At 42.7% G+C, this 20253-nt stretch overlaps 1 protein-coding gene across 1 annotated transcript in view; it reads left to right on the plus strand.

The window, feature by feature from the left end:
* The window catches only part of CAP1 (cyclase associated actin cytoskeleton regulatory protein 1), a gene marked incomplete in the record, with an annotated part of 596089 nt that extends 578683 nt beyond the window's left edge, over positions 1 to 17406 (plus strand). The window contains 2 exon segments of the mRNA XM_044084805.1: positions 3222 to 3365; positions 15927 to 17406. Of these exon segments, the coding sequence (XP_043940740.1) occupies positions 3222 to 3365; positions 15927 to 16010 (228 nt within the window).
* Between the last annotated feature and the right edge of the window lie 2847 nt (positions 17407 to 20253).

Genomic DNA, 20253 nt, shown 5'->3' on the forward strand with positions numbered 1-20253 from the left:
GTCAGGAACCATACTGGAGATCAGAGATGAAACCACACCAACTATGGCACTCTTTTCTTCCCATTTTTTCACAAGTTAAAAGCACTAGCAAATCAGGAGGGTTTACTAGTCATATCTCCCAAGGTTATGCTGGGTCTACTTTTTTGGTTCAAGTTTAAAGCTGGTAAGTTATTTCTGAACAGCCAGATAAGTTGCAGTTGTACAGTATAAATCCAAGTGTAACACTATAAAGATTGGCAGTTGAAGACATAAATTTTGATTACAAATCATCAAATCAACTACTTGATATTCTGGGGGAAAAATGGAAATATCTGCACGACATTAATCAATGTCACTGTTTTAGATATTGGTTAAAACAGCACACAGTCCGCTTCAGTAGACTCCTAATTTACACTAACTTTTTTCTTTTTGTAAATTGTTACAAAGTTCAATGCAATCTGCTGCCAAAAAAGGCAGCTACTAGAAAATGTAAATCAAAATTTAAACCAACTGTAATTGAAGTACTGTGTATTGTAAAAGAGATGAAAGGCCTCACTTCGACCAATGACTGGTGTCGAAACCAGGGCCTTAAGCTTAATGCAAAAAAAGCGTCATAATCCCCTTTGGGAAAAACTGTTTCCACTAATTACCACATAGATGGGAGCCCACTGAACACTGAAGGTGTTGTAAGAGATGAGAAAACCTATACCACGGTATGAGATGGAACCCACAATGCTCCACTGCTTAAATTAAGTATTTCCATGTTAAATGCATCAGTAGGAGTTTTCTTCATACAGAGCAAGTAAGAATTTATACTGCGGTGGTGGTGCTGCGGTAGCGTTGTCGCCTCACAGTAAGACATTGTCCTGTTCGATTCTCAGCTAGAGCATCTTCTGTGTGGAGACGTGTGTGAATGGGCGTACCTTCGTTGAAGGTTGTGCATCAGTTGGTAACTCGGCACGTAAAAATCTACTGCCAATCATTAGTGGACCGGAGTTCCGCTGTGGCGACCCCTAACCGGGAAAAGCCGAAAGACACAACAGAGCAAGTAAGAATGTGCTCTAAAGCTGTTTTGGTTATCCAGATTTTGTATGCAGATCACTGACCAGGACGTCATTTTGTGGATTTGGCTATAGAAAGAAAATGAGTAAACAGTGGAACTGTAAAATCAAGCACTGTAATTTTCATTTTTTCCAAAATCACTTGCAAGCGTAACTCAAGGGATACAGCTGGAAATGGGATGCTTCAGAACATGACCAGTGCACTTTAAGAAAAGTTGGACCATATATATGCTGTCTTCAAAGTTTAACTGCAGTCTACAGGTGATCACTTAGTAGTGATGAAGTAGGTGTGCTGTCTAGGGCACCAAATTCCCTGCAGCACTAGTTATGTATGCAGGGTACATTCCATGAATGATTTGTCATTGTGACATGGTACCATCATCAGTCTCAAGTTTTTCGACTTTCACAGAGCATGCATTGTGTGGTGTGGCTCTAGCAGTCTCTTAATGCAGGCATGTATATTCTTGGATAAGGCACTGTTGCTGATCTTGCTTGGTTTTGTTTTTTGCCTCCTCCTTTAATGTACTGAGCAGCTCATAATGCAGAAGATGACTTGCATAACAAAGTTTTTTTTATTATGATTGTGTAGTATTTGTCTTGAAACCAACTGCTGGCAGTATACTGTGGAGCAAGTGATACCACAAAACGCACATGAATAATCTGTAGCTTTGAAAAGTACAGTGTGGTTGCACATTTCAATAATTTGCAGGAAAATATGTGCAAGGGCATTTTTTGTTTACAATGAGAAAATGAGGCTTGGGTAGAAAGTATCGAATGCTTCACTAGCTTGAATGTATAGCTAGGCTTAGCCGAACCCTAATGTCTTGCGCTGTGCTTTTAATGTAAACTGTGGTACAACTGTTTGCAGCACTGCTATAGTAAACAGAACTGAGATTTACTTCAGCACTAGGAAGCAGTTAAGTTGGAGCACAAGGAAGGTTTTAAGTTGGATAATTGCAAGACTGATTAGACAGACTATGCAAAAATAGGGAGTTGCATATACCAATTCCGAGATTGCTATTTCCTCAGTTTTCTTTGCTCCTCGGTGTGGTGATTTTTGGGGTTTGCCTGTAAGTAATGGAGGTGCAGCCCACACAATGGGCTTACTTTAAAGAACTATTATCAACATTTGCTGTTTTTTTTATAATTCCTTGACCCTATTGTTTTATCATAATAGGGGAGCAGTTGAAGCATTTTGGTGCACGTTTACATCTATTTCAGTTTAAGCATATTTGTGTATGTGGGACACCAAGTACATTGAACAGACGTTTGTTGCATGTTGAAGGAATGATTTGAATGTGCAAAAGAAAATGTTTTCTCCTAAGTGACAAATATAACTGCACCCTTTAGACGCTAGATAACTTTGAACCTTTGCTGTCCAACATATTCAGATTTTTCCTTTGTGTACTTGTGTACAGTTTGTGTGATCTGGTTATGACTTGGCGGTGTATTTTTTGTGCATTTTTCCAAGTACGGTACCAGATAACATGGCTTTCTAACTAAAGACTTCTTTACAGCTGAGATGCATAGTTTGAGGGCACTTAACCTATGCCTTGTTTTTTGAAACTTGTCTGTACAGCAGCTGGAATCTGAGATGTTTTGCAAAAAATTTTGATCACTGTGGCTTAGTGATTTTTCTTACTAGTGTTTTATCTGCTGGTGCCTCTTTCCTCCTGCTTTTGAGTTTTGAGAGTTGCCTTTACTAAACACTGTCTGATATCAAAGTAAATAAATTCAGGTAATTTTCTGTATATAATTGTACAGTGTTTTCATGAATGTTTTTAAGTGAAGATGCAAATTATGGACAGAAAGCATCCTGCTTCTATGCAGGAGGTATGTCTGTTGAATGTAATAGTTGAATTTTAAGTTTATTAATGTTAACTATTAAGTATTGTCTGTATATTTGTCTGAAAGGTTTGAATGGTTCCATTCTTGCTCTGTTTTTGTGATTTAGGTTTCATTATGTTTATGTATTTCTGTTAAAGGAGTCTAAAAAGTTAGTCCCTTGTTTGCATCCCATTTTTCCCATACAGTTTTCATTCCCAGTGTTTTGCATGTTGTGTAACTTAAAACAATTACATTAACAAGACGATTGTCCCAAAATAACTTTAGTGGGCTTTATTGCTCAACAGTTTGCAGTTTAGTCTGTACTAATAAGAACTTTTCTGACTTTGGCACCAGGTGATCAATAAAGTGCCAACCATTTCCATCAACAAGACAGATGGCTGCCATGTATACTTGAGTAAGGATTCCTTGAATTGTGAAATAATCAGTGCCAAGGCTTCTGAGATGAATGTCCTCGTTCCTGCTGCAGGAGGCGAATTTGTAAGTTGTAATTCTGTATATATTTTGTCTGTTCTACTTTATGAATTTAAAAAGATTTACTTTACCTCCTAAATTTGTAACTGAATAAAGTGGCGTCTGGTTTTGAAGTGCTGTTTGGAGTGGTGTGGGATGAGAGTCTATATAAAAAAAACAGAACAAACTGCAGTCTTGTTTCACTCCGATCTGAAACCTTCCTCAGACTATTAACCCATCCCCTTTACCTATAGTATTGTACAAAATAGTGTACTCATTTTAGATCTCTGCCACTCTAATTCATATCTGGGGAAGTCCCAGACTAATTGCTGTTTAAAGATTCTTTATTGGACTTTCCCAAAACTTGGAGACAGTTCTTGTTCAACTGTTCTCCACATTTATCTTCTGGTTGATGGACCAAATCAGGCCATACCAATTGTCTGCTTTTGACACTTGCTATTCTAGTTAACACTCACTAGGTTTTGCTGTACTTTTTTGCCTTGTATTGCTTTTTGTTTTCTGTTTATGATCTGCCGTTTTCTGCTTTTGCATTACTCCGTATTTTGTTTGGTGTCCTCTTTAGCTTGTGACAAATGTGGTTGTTGCCTGGTGGAGTCTTGCTGGGTTTTTGTGATAACACATTTACTTAGTGCTAGTGGCACTCTTAAAGTGCACCAGCAGTGGACATAGAATCCCTCTTCAAGCTTGACGCACCTTACATTTGTCTTGAATAGGTCTGCTGTAAGGAAAATGTGAAATTTGTAACTTCTAACTCTCAGGTTATCTGGGAAGGAAGGAATAACAATTTTACAAGGTTTGAAAGGCTGCATTGTTCATCTTTAAATTGTTTACTGCCTTGAGCCCAGCTTCAGGGGTCTTGGGCCTGTCGACCCAAGGACCAAGCCTGAGTGCTCTCTTCAGAGCATGGTAAAAGGGAATGAGGATTGTGAGATGAATGGGAAGACTGTACAAAGCTGATTTTAAAAAAAAAAAGCACTTCTCTATGGCTACTGCCTCTCCAGTAGTTACTTTTAATAGTCTGTCATTCAGGGCTGGTGAAATAAGAAAGTATATCCTTTGCACATCACACTAATTTCAAAATTCAGAACAGATTTTTATCTACAAGATTCATGAAGTCCCTCGTCAGCTGCATTTTCAACTTTTGAGGTGCAGCCTGAGGGGGTTGATGCCTTGTGCATTGACTGTTAATGTCGGTGGCAGTTGATGGTATATTTATGTGGCTCCAGAAGCTTGGATCAGTCATTCCAAGTTTTTGACCCTTATACTTTTATGGGACATAGCTGCAGCTGGATCTACTTTTGGCCCTTTGGCTGTGGGACTGTCCACATCAGGCTTGCCTCCTCAATCCATTAGCTTAGGGTCAAGTGTCTGGGTCTTAGGCTGTGTACCAGTCCAGTTAGTATTTGTTTTAGCATAATGAGTTTTTGGCCTCGAGCAGCCATGGTCTGTGCATTTGACTGTGATCATCACATATTTTAACACCTGCTATGCAAGTAGTTCTGCATTTGCTGTCCTTTGCACCTGTGTTGACCATAGCCTTGACCAAAGATGTTTCATCTCAGTAGGCCAGGGAACCCAAGAAACTATATCTGAATTGGCTCCCTATTTTCCTTGTCCTCTAATCATTGTCCTCCAAGGTCAAGAAACGTAGGTGCAAGGGGAAGAACATGGCCTCTCTCTAATCTTTCACCTCAGATCCTGACAGGATACTTCCAGACATCAAACTTGATGCAAGAAAAGCACCCGCTTCCTGTACAGCCTTAGAGGGGAGTGATTAGAAGAAGACTAATCTCTAGATACACAATCCTGTTCCTATAAAAGCGGCTTAGGGCCTCTGTCCTGCGGAAATGAAGCAGTGAGTGGAATGGCCCATAAATTCCACATTTTCTGAAATCTTGCAAGAAGCATTGTGGATCCCCCCCCCCCCTGCTGTTCTTCTGGGTATCCCTCAATGGACAAAATGGTACCTTTCAAGAACCACGTGGAAAGAACCTGACATTGAGCACCCATTTTGGGGAGGACCATACCAGATTCCTTTGGCCTACCAATATTTAGACATGTTTAATTGAGACAAGATACTGTTATGGCTGTCCTTAAAACTCCCGAGTCATCAGAATATTGCTACCTGAGTTCTGAGCATGTTTGGGAAGCATGTTTACATGTTCTTCACATTCACACTGAGGGCAGTAAACACTTCAGATGTTATGCTTCCAACAGATGCTGGTTGATAACATGTCCCACTCATTGGTAGAGTTGCTTGAAGGACATTTCAAAGCCAAAACTGAGTCTAACATGGTAACTTCATGAAAATAGCTCTCCACCAGCTTGCCTAATCTTCTTTCTAATTTTACTAAAGGTTCTAAGGCATCCTTCCTTATCCCCTTCCACTTTGGGTTTACCCTGTTGAGACCAAACTTGAGGAAAAACTGGAAGGTAGTGAAAAGGAGGGCAATATCCTCCCAAGTATTGGCATAATGTTTCAGATGCCTTAGCACCGCTTTTTCAGGATGTAAAAATCTATGTTGGCTGTGGTAGTGGCATGACTAAAGGAAAAAGGGAATTGGAGTTCTGAGTGGAACTTCTTGAACCTGCTGGAGAGACAGGTATGTATTCCAAAGACTACTGCATCTATGGAACAGGCTCCCGATCCATGCAAGCAGAGTTTCTCCCTAATCCAGTCCAAGTACAACTTGGACAATTGGATGAGAAACCGGAAATTCATCCCTGGCCTGGCACTCGTCTCTCTAATGGACACGAGTAACCTGTAAATGATTCACCTCTCCGGCCCATGCTTACACTTATCAAGGTTATCAGAATGTGTCAGATTTGGGATGCATGGCTAGGCCTAAAAAGGCCCTTGTCGTTAGCCTAGTAAACACCTATGAATCTATAGTAGACGCCAGACCAAAAGTAAGTTTGAGAGTGCTTAATTACCTAAATACTCTTTAGACCAAGTTTAGCAATCTAATGCAGAATTAGTCCTACTATAAACCGTAAATTGAATTAAATTTACAATAGAAAAGTTCTGCATGAAACATGTAGCAAAGACATATACAGTATTAGCAGAAATACTGTGCCCCTTGTGGGGGGACAGCATTGAAATCCCCAGAAGATGTGCCTGTCTCACTTTTGATGCAACTGGGAGTAGTTTCTTCCTTTACTTGCGTATGTAGCTGGCTGCCTGTCAGCACAACTGTAGAGAGGCTACCCATTTCTCCCTCATCCCTTCCCTGACCCACACTACCACTGCCAGATAGTTCATCCTCAGAGTGCGTAAAAGAATAGTGTTATAAATTTAAGAGGCTGTAAATCCCTTGTCAGAGATGCTTGAGGTCACCCCCAACCAAAAAGGATCAAAGTATTACTGCATGTTTTCAGCTCCAAAAAAGACAGACTTCCAGGCCAGTAATATCCTTTCAGTGACCTCAAGCTTTCTGGGTGGTCAAAGTGCAGTCCATTCTTCGTTGTCTGTAAGGAGACTGGATTTGCTGATGTTCTTAGTGTTTCACTGTTAATCATCACATTTGGGTTATCCTTGCCAGGTTAGCCCTCAGTCACCCAGAGTACCAGAGGCTTAGTATTTCTCCTTCGGTTGCCGTCGCTCCAAGACTGACATCAGGTCATCAGTAATATAAAATAAGGCAGCTGACCCCATTACATCAGTCTGTCTTGCCGAGGAGCCCGAAGCAGAAGCAGTTGGCACGAGTGCCTGTTGGCCACTACCCGAGTTTTCATTTTCCGAATTGAAGTTGAAGTCTTCTAAAGCTAAGTACCCTGTTGGGGATTCTTTTTTCGTGCTCTAACCAATGTCAGAAAAAGTTAACAATTGTCTCGCCTGTGGAAGGCAAATACCACACAGAGACTTTCATTCTTACTGCGTCACTTGCTTAGGCCCAGACCACTACGTCCCCCGCTTTCGTTTTTGTGCTTTGTTCAACGCCAGAAGTATATGTCGTCGGGCCCTCATTGTAGCTAGATATTTTCGCTGTTGATTCTCTAATTCCGATATGACTTCGGTAAGCCATCCGACAGCAGATCTTCTGAAAAAACGTAAGGATAAAGACAGACCGCACAGGTCCAAGCCTACTGACGACTCTTCCGTTAACTTAGTCAGTTCTCCGGTCCATAGTGAGGTCAGGCCCTGATGCCCACTTCTGTGGATTCGCAGTCCACTACTGAGACCCTTTCGGAGTCCGGTATGCCGCGAGACTCCATCGACTATGGATCTTCCGGATGTCTCTACCTTGGATGGGTCAGGAGCCGATTAGCAGGTACCGGCTTCCAAGGAAGTACTTCGCACTATAGATTCTTGACAGAGACTTCGCATCTGCCGTTCTTTTGAAAACTACTGAGTTTCTAAGGCCCAGGGTACAAACCACACCCAAGAAACAGACGACCCAATCTCAGGCACCTGTTTTCTTGCCTCAGTCTCAAATGCTTAAAATGGTGGAAGACCTTATAATGCTGATCAGGGGAAGCCAAGCTACCCCGTCCAAAAGAAAAAGATTTGTCCCCAGTAGATTTATCTGAACAGGAGTCTGATTCTGAGGCATCTGAATATGAAGACATGCAACCCCCTCTGCTTATGAGGATTCTGATGCAGAGGAATCCACTCCTTCAGCCTCTGCGCCCGAGGACTTTTCCTTTGGGGAAACCCTGCATACTTTAAGGGAGCATTTCCAATGGGAATGTCTGGACTACCCTCAGTCTAAAAAGAGACTAGGGGAATTCTTAGATCTTCCACAGCACAGCTCTCTGACCATTCCTTCTGTCCTGGATGTTGTGGATGATGTTTTCATGGTCTAGTTTGACTCCTGACACCCTCCCTCCTGCTCCCAGGAAACCTGACAAGTACGAGTCCCTGACTCGCTCAAATTTCTTTTCCAAAATCCTACTGCTGACCCTGAGGTTATTTCTCAAGGGACTAAAGGAATTAAAGCAACTTCTGCTAGGAATCCCACACCCTCAGATAGGGATTCCTGAGCATTAACCAGATGGGGTAAAAAAGTATACACCTCTGCTACTTTTGCTGTTAGAGCACTATATTGTCAGTTCCATATCCTAAAATTTCAGCCACATACCATGAAACTCCTCAAACAAAAATCTTTTCCTGCTTGTGCAGAAAATTAGAGTTACAAGAGTTAATGCATTCTGCAAATTAAGTAACTAAGCACACCTTACAATGTGGTTTTGACTCCCTAGAAGCATCTTGCAGGGCAGCAGTCACTGGTTCTGTCCTTGGAAGGCATGCTTGGCTTAAGGAACAGCCCTTGCCAGGCCATGTCAAATCCAAATTATTGGGCACATCCTTGCACAGACAATTTGACACCAAGGCAGAGGAGGTCTTAAAGATGAAGAAAATGCAGGACCACTGCACTTTCAGTTATCTGCGCTTCCCTTTGGCTTATCCACTGCTCCCAGAGTTTTCACAGAATGTCTGGCTCCTGCCGTTGCTTTTTGCAGGCAAAGAAATTTTCAGATTTACCCATGCTTAGACTGCCTAATTCAGGCAGACGGTCAGGAAAAGCTGCTCAAGCACCTGGCCTTTGTAAAGGACCTATGGACCTCACTAGGGTATACTATCAACTAAAATAAATCCAAACTAGTACCCACCCAAAAAATTATATTCGTGGGAGCAAGCCTGGACACAGCATCCCAGATGGTATTCCTTAGACCAGAAAAGCAAACCTACCTGACAGCCTATTTCTCTCAACTAGCCACCAGACCCCAGTTATCTGCAAGGAAAATCCTGCAAGCTCTGGAGTTCATGGCTTCTTGCATTCTACTCATTCTGTATGCCAGACTGCATATGAGTAAACTACATTGGCTTATTCCCTGATCACTGCACAAGCTGCCAATCTCAGCAAACTGGTTCTAGATGTCATATGCGAAGGCAGACTGCGTAGCACTAGAAAGTCTTATGCTGACAAATGGAAAAGGTTTTGCACCTGGATCCATGCTAAGGGAGCCAGGATTGGCACAGCCCTCCCTACCTCTCATCCTGGATTACCTTGCTGACCTACTACACAGGGGTCTATCCTTTTCTATTAAAATTCATGTCTCCACTATCTCTGCTAATTTCAGCGCAGAGCCACTTCTTCTCGCACCCTCTCATCAAACAGTTCCTAAGAGGGGCTAACAACTTAGGGTCACCAAGAAGAGCACCTACCCCAGCTTGGAACCTAAACTTTGAGTTGGAAAACTCACCCTGCCCCCCTTTGAACCAGCACCTTCAGCAGAGTTGTCTTCTCTCATGGAAGACCACCTTGCTTCTGGCCATCACTTCAGCAAGAAGAGCATCCAAGCTACAAGCACTAATGGCTGTAGAGCCCTTCGTTTTTCATGCTGACAGGGTCTCCCTCAGGACTATAACCCATCCTTCATGCCAAAAATGGTGTCCAGTGTGGCTCTCAACCAATCCATTCATTTGCCCACTGTTTTCCCCAACCCACAAAACAAGGGAGAAAGGATAATGCACTCTCTAGATGTGCACAGACAGCTCAGATTCTATCTAGACAGGACTAAATCATTTAGAAAGACTGGTCAGTTGTTAGTCAGCTTTGCTGCAGGAGCAGAGAGGGCAAAGCCATATCCAAACAATTTCCAAATGGATAGCACACTGCATCCATTTCTGCTACAAGCAACGTGGGAAACTTCCCCATAAGGGGGTCAGGACATATTCTACCAGAGCAACCTCCACCTCTGCAGCTTTCCTCAGGGGTCCCCACCAGGGACATCCTGGAGGCTGCAACATGGACGTCAGTTCTTACCTTCACCAAGCATTACCACCTGCCTATCTTCTCCAAATCCAGGGCAGTCTTTGCCACCGCAGTCTTGCAGGGCATCCTAGCCAGCCCCCAGTCTCCCTTGACTGTATCCACCCTTTTCTTCAGCTTTATATCCACCCTTTTCTTCAGCTTTGAGAATCGACCCAAATGTGACTACTGCAACAGTGAAACACGAAGAACATAGTACAGTTGTGTACACTTACTGTAAATGTAGATGTTCGAGTGTATTCACTGTTGCAGTCCTGGTTTCCCTCCCTCCATCCCCCTTGTCTCTCTCTCTCTCTCTCTCTCCTTACAAGGAATTTTTAGTATTTACTTTGTACTGGTGGTGGTCTTCCACCATAACCTAGCTCCCTCTTGGGGGCTCCTGACAGGGCAAGAAAAACTGATGTAATGGTGTTGACTGCCTTATTTTATACTACTGACGATCTGACTAAGCCTGTGGTATTCGGGCCGACTGAGGGCTACCCTGGCAGGGATAACCCAAATGTGATGACTGCCACACTGAATACTCTAACATCTACATTTATGGTAAGTATACACAACTGTACTCTCCAGTGGTTCAGCATCTCCCAAGATCTCAGTCTGTTCCTGCCCAGCTGTTGGATGGGTTGTACTGAAAGAGGGACACAGATGGCAAGAAACTGTATTTCTGTGACGTACTGGGGTTTAGGACCTCTTAGTAAGCCTGTTGCCAGTTCGGGATCTGTGCACATTTCTTGGAGGGGAGAGCCTGGCTGTGCTTGAATTTTCTATGAATCTAGTATTTGGTATCACCCTGGGTCTGTTTTATTGATGCCTTTCTACCTTTGCCTGTGTTTAGTGCCTGTAGTGGATGGCTTGACTACATTTGTCAGAAGTAAACACCTTACCAAACCTCACCACTTTGAGACAAGTTAGATGGCCTTTTGCTTAATTCTCTCGGTAACATTAGCTGACCTTTTTGGGTAAAGGTTTAGTCCCTGATAGTGTTTTTAATACCAGGCAAGCTCCTCTGTGTTGGGCTGGTTTCTTGCTTTCTTTGTCCTAAATGACGAGAACGTAAGATTACTCCTGACTTGAGGCAAACGTTCCTCCCTTGTATCTCCTTCTGATGTGAGCCTTCTGTTAAGGGTCCCTGTTTTTGGTCCCCCTTCATCCCTTAGTTTGTTGAAGTTGGTGGTGTAGGACAGGTGAGGGTTTTCCCAGGGGAAGGTTTTCTCTCTGCAAGTTAGTATTGGGCATTTTCTAACTATTTTTCCCATTCATCCATAGTCTAAAGGGAATTGTGGAGCAGATCTAAACTTCTCTGTTTACTGGGTGAGGAAGTATGCTCTTTTGGAAAGGCAGAGCTCTTATCCCTCCTGTTGGCCCTGGGTTTCTGCTTGTTTGATTTTAGCCTTTGGGCTTTCAATTTCCCCTTTGTTGGGGATCCACAACTTGGCACTTTCCTCATTGTAGGAGACCCGGGGTTGTTCCCATAGTCTTTCATTTGCGTGCAGTCAGAGATTTTGGTTATTTCAGCCCCAGAGCCATCACAGATGTTAGTTGTGACTCTTAGGCTTGGTAAGAGGGGAACACTATCCCTACTGCTTTTCCTCAAAGTGCTAGCTATGGACTGCTGTGCTTGGAATTCCAAGGATGCAGGTATTTTTTAATGGGATGCTCCCAAGTTCCACAATTTATCCTTGGTAGGGACCTTAGTGTTTGTTGCATTGACTGGACATACCTGTTTGTTGCATTGACTGGACATACCTGTTTGTTGCATTGACTGGACATACCCGATTTGGTGTTGTAGTTGCCTGGGATGCGTTTAGCTAGGACTTTTTCCATACGGGAGTAGTTTGTCAGGTTGCTTTAGTATTCTACATAGTAAGTTGTCCAAGGCTGGTGAAGAGGGAGCTAGCCAGTCCTTGTTTTTCCCATCACTGGGTATGTGTTGAAGCCAGGATTATCGCGGGACATGCTGTATTTCTCTCTGGGGATTGATTCCTTTCTGCAGTGGGTTGAAACATTTGTGTGGGAGTGGTGCATGCAGACGGAGAGTGCTTTCCCATTTCCTTTAGGCCAGTGGACCGATACAGTGCCTTTTGGCCCTTCTGAGTGGGGGGGGTTGATTTGCTACAGCCTCCTTTTCTTGGTGCAGCAAGTTTGTAGGTCTGCTTCCTGGTGTTTGTAATAGAGGGCACTTTTCCTTTTGAAGGGTGTCTTCATTGAGTTTCTGCATTAGTGCACACTCTGCAAAGATATTGAGTTGGTCTTAAGCCCCATTCCTGTTGTGGGAGAGAGAGGGACTGATTTCATCAGTCCAAATCAATCCTATATCTTGGGGAGTGGGATACCCTAGTATCCTTTCATTATCCTCTGTTTTCCAACTAGACTGTGGTCAGCTCAGTGGTCTTGGGGATTGGATCCTTAAACTGAGGTTCTTATTTGTAATGTTTCACCCTAAGTCACACTTTTGCGGTTTGCTTTAATGGTGACTGAGAGGACATGGTTTACTGTTGGCAGCGATGGGATCCTCTTTCCTTTAGCATTGCCACCAGTAGTTTTGCTGAAGATTGACTGTTCATTTGCTTCCTGGTTTAGGGTTTTGTATTCTAGACCCACTGGTGAGAGTAGGTCGTTGTCTGGGAACCTCCCTATGCCATATGAATGGAGTTGGTACCCTTCTCCTCCCAGGCTGGTGTGCTGTAGTCAACCAGGAATTTGGAAAACGGTTGCTTTATCACTCCAAATCAGAAATTGGAGAAGGTCCTACCCATAGGTCTTTGGGGGGTGTAAACTTCACTGCTGAGTTGGCAGACTCCAAGGGGAGGGTTGTAGTCTCTCCTCAAATGTGTATTTATCAAACAAGAAGCATATTAATCCTGGGATGTTTGCCTGCTATGTGGTGGTTTGATCTTGTGATATTGGAGTTCATCAAAACCATAGTCTTCCTTGGGCTGTTTTTACTGCAAGTGTCCTGTCTTCACTACCATGTCTGACTTAAGACAGTGAATGCAGCATTCCTATGTTCGATGGATGCCCTCAGTTCTTCCTTCTCCAGTTAAATGGCAGTCATTGATTATTTTTAGTGTCTTGCTGACAAGATGTGGAGGTACCAAAGTGTGTGGTGGTTGTATTCAAGAGTGAAGCCCCACAGGGTCCTGCTAATCAAAGTTGAAACACTGTCAATTTTGCAACATGCATAGTGTAAGTTTTGAAAATGATCTGCCTATGACTGGTGGAATTGAGTTCTCCTAGGCTAAGATTCTTCTGCCCATTGGCCCATGCTGCGGTTTGATTGAGTTCAGATTAGTTGTCACTACTTTAGTTTATATTCAGCCAACTCATGTCAGGTGTCACTTTGAAGCCTGCAACACTTCCTCACATTCAGCCTTCCATGTCTATGAAAGGTTGACCTTTTCTCAATACTCAGCCACCTTGTTCACTGTGATCCCTTGCGGTCCCTTTTTTCCCCTTTTGTATGAACTGTCCCATCATTAAATTTCAATATGCAGCTCTCCAGGTGTACCATACCCACCTTAGCCTTCCCCTGGCTGAGACTGACCCCATGTTCGGAGCTAGTGAGACATGAAGGATGCTGGTGCAGTGCCACACTGGTGCTGGTTAGTGAGCCATAACCTTCAATACACTTCCATGCAGATAACTCAGTAGTATGGCCAGGGTAGGACGAAGGGAGATAGGGCAGTACGAAGGGTTAGCTGCCCCAGGTAAAAGTGTTGGTGGATGCAAGTGACTGGCCAATCCCACTTTAGTGTAAACTGCCTTTTAAAAAACATTATTGTGTTTTGTGGTCAAACTGGAGCACGGTAGTGCTCCCTGTGTGGTGCAAAGTATACCAGTTGCTGCAGCAATTGGCTTACTACAGGTTAAAAGAAGATAAACAAAGTCAGAGGAAGGAGGGGTGGGATGTGGAAAGAGGACCTGGTTGGCAACTGCATTTCAGGAGCACCAGGGAAGGCAGGGAGCCACTATGGGGATCAGTCCACGGCACTAAAGCCAGCTATGCCTTTAATAATTGCACTTATTTTAAAAGTGCAACATTTCCATATTTCCATATGAAAGACAGATTTTTGCCATTTAGAATGTGGGACAATTGATTTTTGTCCATTAAAATTCAGTATGCGGCTGCTGATTTACTTTTGAAACATTTAATAAGTAATTGCCCCCTGTTAAATTTCCTGAATGTTGGGACATTTTTTTGGAGTTATTCCTTTACAGAGATCAGAAGTAATCTTCACCATGAGGCCAGGTTCTTTCAGTGGGATAAAGCCTTGACTGTGCACCATACAATCCCTGTTAAGCATGGACACTGTAGGAACCAGGTATGAGAGTATGGGTTTGAGCAGCCAACACCAGCTCACCATCCTGGGTTTGGGAGGCTGCCTTGCTAGGCTGACTGCAATAGCAGCTGGATGAGTTCCATACTGTGCAAGTTCCATACTGTGCAAGTGGTGGATCACTTGTAGGAGGTTGCACATGCATGGAAGTGTGCATATACCTCCCAAAGGCAGCTGTTGCTGAGTTCACAAGGCTGTCGTAGGGTGTTGGGGGTTAGGGCACACTCCCCAGCAGCAGTATGGCACTGCCCCAGCACACTTTTGATGTCTCACTAGCCCCAGACATGGATCAGTCTCAGCCTGTGGAAATCTAAGGTGGGATTGGTACACCTGGAGACATAGAGCAGCTGGTGGCAGCGGATGGCTGGCTGTGGTGGAGGTAAGGTAGTGGACAAAAGTAGCCTAAAATAGTCTGTAACCAAAGGCAGACATCTTGAATGCGAAAGTGGGCCTTTCTAGACCTTATTTTCTAGTTTACTTGTTTTGAAGAATTCTGTTCAGGTTTGAATCATGAGAGGTTTGGAGACTGCTGCTGAAAAAGCTCTTTCTTGATAGCTTCTTTCTTTCTTTCTGATCTTAACAGTATGTACTTTTAGTCCCTTTGCCTGAAGTGATATGAAATGTACATATTTGGGTAATATGCCTGTTTGTGTGTTTTTTTGCTGACTTTAACACCGTTCATCTGCTCAGTGCTGAATGCTAATCTCTGTTTTAATGCAAGATGCCAGAGTTCAGACTGTTTGTGTGACCTCGAAGGCAGATTCATAGAGTAGGAGTGCAGAGGGGTTTGCTGCAAGTACATGAAACATGAGCAGGTGGTAGAGAAAGTAGATCCATATGTGCAGATGTGCAGTGTGTTCTACCAACTTGAAATATTTGGTGTAGTTTGTAATAACATGGGGAACCCCTCTTAGCAAATAGTTAAGCTTCTGATCCTTTTTACAGCCTATGTTATGTCATAAAAGGTAATGGGAATCTGTCATTTGCTTAACACTGCAACATAGATCTTCCTTCTTGAAAAAGCTGAAGTAAAGTGCCGGAGTGGCAAACAGCAATGCTTAATTTTGAAACTGAGTCATTGGTAGGACAACAGCAATTTAAAAAAAAAAAAAACTGTAAAAGAATTTGAGATGAAACTTTAAGGTATGAGAGCATATAGCCAGTGACGTTTTCCTGAGCAGAACCGCTTAATGACTTGTACATTATGAATGATACTGCATGTATGAACCCAGTACATCAAAAGGAGAGCTTGGTACCTTTTTAATGTAAGAAATGTATTTAATTTATAAATTGTTAAACCTGGTGATTTTTTTCTCTTGCAGTTAAGGTACACTGAAGGTGAATTCCTTAAAGCAAATTGTTTTGATCTTGAGCTCATCTGTAACTGATTACCTAAAAATTGTTTCCTTTTTCCTTGTGTGGTTTGGTAAATATCTTTTATTTTGTTTCTGCAGACGGAGTTTCCAGTCCCAGAGCAGTACAAGACTACATGGGATGGACATAAATTGGTCACCACAGTAACAGAAATAGCCGGGTAAAAGCAATGAAAATTGGATCAGGATATCCACCGGTCAGCACAGACTGCCTACAGAGCAAAAAGTCCCCAGATCATTTTGTTTCCAGTTTTCCTGCACAGCTTACCTGTAGATGTCAACCCCACTTTCTTTTTACCTCCTACCTACAGCAATGTGTAACTGTTTGCATCAAGTCTAGAAACACCTTTGTGGAGAAGGTTCTTCACTGCTAAAATAAATGCGGTATGGAGATGTGGATTCTGCCGATATTCATCTGAGCATTCCATTCATTCTCAAGGGCTGCCTCTGTCTCATTTGTTACAAGATGTGGTAGCTACCTTTCCCTCCCAGTCCTCTTTTGAACCCACGGCCAATTTAATCTCCAATGTAATAGGTTTCTCTTAGGGGGGGGGGTGGATGGCAGAAGTCTTGGTACAATCACTGGCAAAATAATTTTGTAAGGTGGTCATTTTATTTTTGTAGCACTTTATACAGTTTGGCGTTCACTTCAAAATAAACTCCACCTGTCCCATCTATTCATAATCGCAGCATAGGAGGGAAATGAGTGAAGTTGCAGCTGGCTGTACACACTGAACATGACTTCTCAGAATTGTAGTACATTCTCAAGGCAGGGTTTGGTAGAGTCACATTGTGCCATTTCAAAGAAGGCGCAACAAGAAAGCGGCTTCTGTGATCAGTGACCAAAGGAGAGGAAGACTTGAGGCAGTCCTGCCTTTCTGCACTGTTTAATAGTTTCCGTAATATTTCAGGAACAAAATTGCTTTTTTTTTTTTTTTGCATTTTTTAACAGACCTCTATTAAGAGGTAGCCTACACAGGATTAACTACCATACACTCGTTTCTTCAGAGTAAAAGACCAAAGGGGAGAAGTGTTATGTTTGATCAGTCATATGTGATGCTGGTCATCTTGTTTGCACAGTAGGTTCTGCAGATGCTACAGAGCAGTTTTTAATTGAATCAGTTTTTCTGTGCAACTCCAGCCCCATGACTGTCCACTTTGGGGGGTTGTAGGTATCTTTTTGGGATCAGAAGTGAACTTTGGGCTTAGATGGTAGTGGCAAACATTCCTGTTTACTGACTGGATCAGCATTATTTCCACTTAATCTTAATGTCTTTCTTTCCTGCAGTTTTGTCCTTCCTAAGTCTGCATTTTTATTATAGTCAGCTTGCTGTGTGCATATTATAATGGGTACTGTACTGTACAATAAGGGAATATAAAGAACTTGTCTGTCATAGGATTTACAGGGCTTTTTCTCTATCGGTCTCAGTGATTTTTTTTAGGAGCTGTTTGACAAAGCTAGGGAGAGCACTTGAACCACCTCTCCACGTTTATGAGAATGAATTGGGGTGGGAAAAAATTTTTACATGCAATAAAAATAAAAGTAAAGTCTTGGTTTTAAGTGTATTTTAGTACTTGGATTTTCAGAATTGTTCCAGTATCTGTGTTGTACTGTCCTACCTGCTGGTGTCCATTTAGAATGACATTCTAGCCCTAGACACTGAACTCAAGAATCAGTAAATATAGAATGATGATTTGTGGTCTTTGATAAATCTGTGCTTTTGATACATTCCCATATTTTTGCTACTATCATTTGAAATATCTTTAAACTTGGTAAGTATTTTAAACATTCTTGAGTTTTCTTATGCATGTAACTAACTTCATGATCTTCACCACTGATGCCTGCCGTTTTTGTATTTGTACTCTGTAGTAAAGAAAAGCCCATTAGGCTGAGAGGTTGGATTTATGATTAATCTAAATTCAGTGACAAGCTCAGGCTGCTAAAAAGCTGTCTGAGGTTATGAAGGAATAATTGGTGTGGCAGTGCCCTTCTTTGTGGATGGGCAGGGCTTGGGATCTTCTAACCCTCTAGCAATGATGTAATAGAGCTGCTAGAGGTGGACTAATATGGAATGAAGACCTGGAAAGCAGCAAGACAGTCTATTTCAGCACCCTGCCTAGTAAGACAGTGCATGAAATTAAAGGCATTGAATTGACATCTCTTATCTGTCCCTGATTATTCTGGTTTATGTGGAAAAGGTTGGCATAATGGTTAAGGTATTTGCCTTGTAAACATAAGGTGCAGTGTTTGATTCTCACATGGGGTAACTGGCTAGGCTTGAAATGGCCCTCAAGGGCAGTTAGCCTAGTACTAACCTTTAAACCTATGAACATTTTCAAATTGTCATTTCTTGGAAGGTGGGATCCCTGCTACAGGAAGGGCGTACCAAATCAGCCAGTGTACATGGTGCATATTTGGAGTGGCAGGTACATTGCAATGGATAGTTGTAACAGTGACAGCTTGTTAAACCTGGGTCATTCAAGGCAGCCCTCAATGGAGAATGAGCAGTACGTGTGCTAAATGAACTGGCATGGGAAGATGTTTTCATAGTGTTGCAGTATTGATTCTTTTTTTATTTGCAAGTACTGATTCTTGGGTCTTCTGCTATGCAGAAGTTCAAGACCAACTTGATTTGCAGACTCTTCCTCATCCCTAGCTGATGCCTGAGATCCAGATGTGTGGGTATAAGAGGGACATCCAGCACCATATTCATTTCTTTCTAGCTGTGCAGTCCCTATGTTTATCAGATGTGCTCAGTCCATCACGAGTCTCATTTTTCTCCAGAGATTCTTTTTAGAAAAGAATCCCTTTGTGGAATCTTTTTTTTAATTTTCAAAAAAGTTAATTGTTGAAGTGTGGGAAACAAATCCCACAAAGACTTTCAATCATTTTCTATATTTTGGGTAGGACCTCTGCACACATTTCTAGTAGGTTTCAAGCTGGGACCCTTAAGCATAGGGCCATAATCCTCGCAGTCTACATGGAGTCCTCAGATGCACTTTCTGCTTGTTCTCTTCTTGGCTTCCTCCACTACTTTGACAAAGAAATGCAAAGACCAAGTCTAACGAAAAGGATTCTGTGGATGACTGTGGTCATTCCATGTCCAATTCAACCAACTTTGGGTTGCTTTTGCAGCCCCCAGATCAGACTGCCATGCCCCAGCCCTCTGGCAAGACCCCTTACTTGACAGCAGGCAATCTGTTTGCTTTCTTCACCAATGTTGGTTGCGTCTGAAGTCTCTCAGCAGGCTTCAGCTTCTGATGTCTGAGCAGTAGTTAGTGAGATGATTAGTCTTCCATGAGTTTGCAAGAACGCACTCCAGTAATCCAAACTAAGGCTGTGGTCACCCAACTGCATACAGAGTCCTTCCTTTCTAAACCAGCTACTACAACCCAGGTCAAAACTCTGGACCTTTTCATAATTGCCCAGGAATTCATGGCCTTTATGAAATCTAGGAAGATTTCATAAAGTGAGAGGAATCTGATTCTTCAAGATCCAAGGATTAGGAAGAAGTCTGAGTACCTTCCCCCTCAGTCTTACTGACTCAGATGATGTCCTCTCTTCTGCTTCTCCCTGACTAGATTTATCCTTTGCGAATGCCTTTCATAAGATGGAGGCCTTCCACTGGAGAACAAGGAATTCTCTCATGCCCAAACCCATTACAGGCAGCTTTTTAAGTCCATCTCCCAGACCGCTGGCTATTCCTTCAGGCTATGTGGTACTAAATGATGTCTTCAGTTATCTGTGCACCCAGACTCTGCCACCTGCTTCAAGGAAACCAGATCAGTTTTAGTGATTAAGATTCTAGCTCCTCTACTAGAACTTGTAAGCTGATCCCTCTGTAGTGTCAACTGAAACCAGTAAGGGTGCCCTAAACCTTCTGATAGGCATCCTGTACCCAATGACAGTTAAAGTAGATAACTAGACGGATTTGAAGACCTGCATCTGCTACTTTCTGAGGGCACTCGACCAATTTCACATGTTAAAATACTTGAGTGCGTACAGGAGCAAGTCATTACTAAGTCAGAGGGCAGTGCTGACAAGGCCTTACAAAGGGACGTAAGGAGTAAGCTAGAGCAGCATTGCAGGTATCCAGACATTCTCTAAACTGTGGTTATGACAGTACATGCATAGTGCAGAACAGCTGCTGCTAGGTTTGCTCACAAACGTACCTGGCTGAGGAAAACTCACTTAACCAGATAAAGGCCAAACTCCTGGATGCCCCACTGAGTAATGAATTCCTTTAGGGGCCCCCTTCCAGTCTGAGAAATTGGACAAAAAGGGAAAGCAAAGTAATTCTATTTGAGGGCAACCTGAGCAATGCTTTCGGGCTGAAGTATCCGAAGACTGCCTCGCACCGCGCCACCCCTCTAGCAGGAAAGCTATCTTCCTACACCAGAAGAAGCT

The sequence above is a fragment of the Protopterus annectens genome, chromosome 1.part1 (genome assembly GCF_019279795.1).
Source record: "Protopterus annectens isolate FY-2018-M chromosome 1.part1, PAN1.0, whole genome shotgun sequence".
NCBI lineage: Eukaryota > Metazoa > Chordata > Ceratodontiformes > Protopteridae > Protopterus > Protopterus annectens.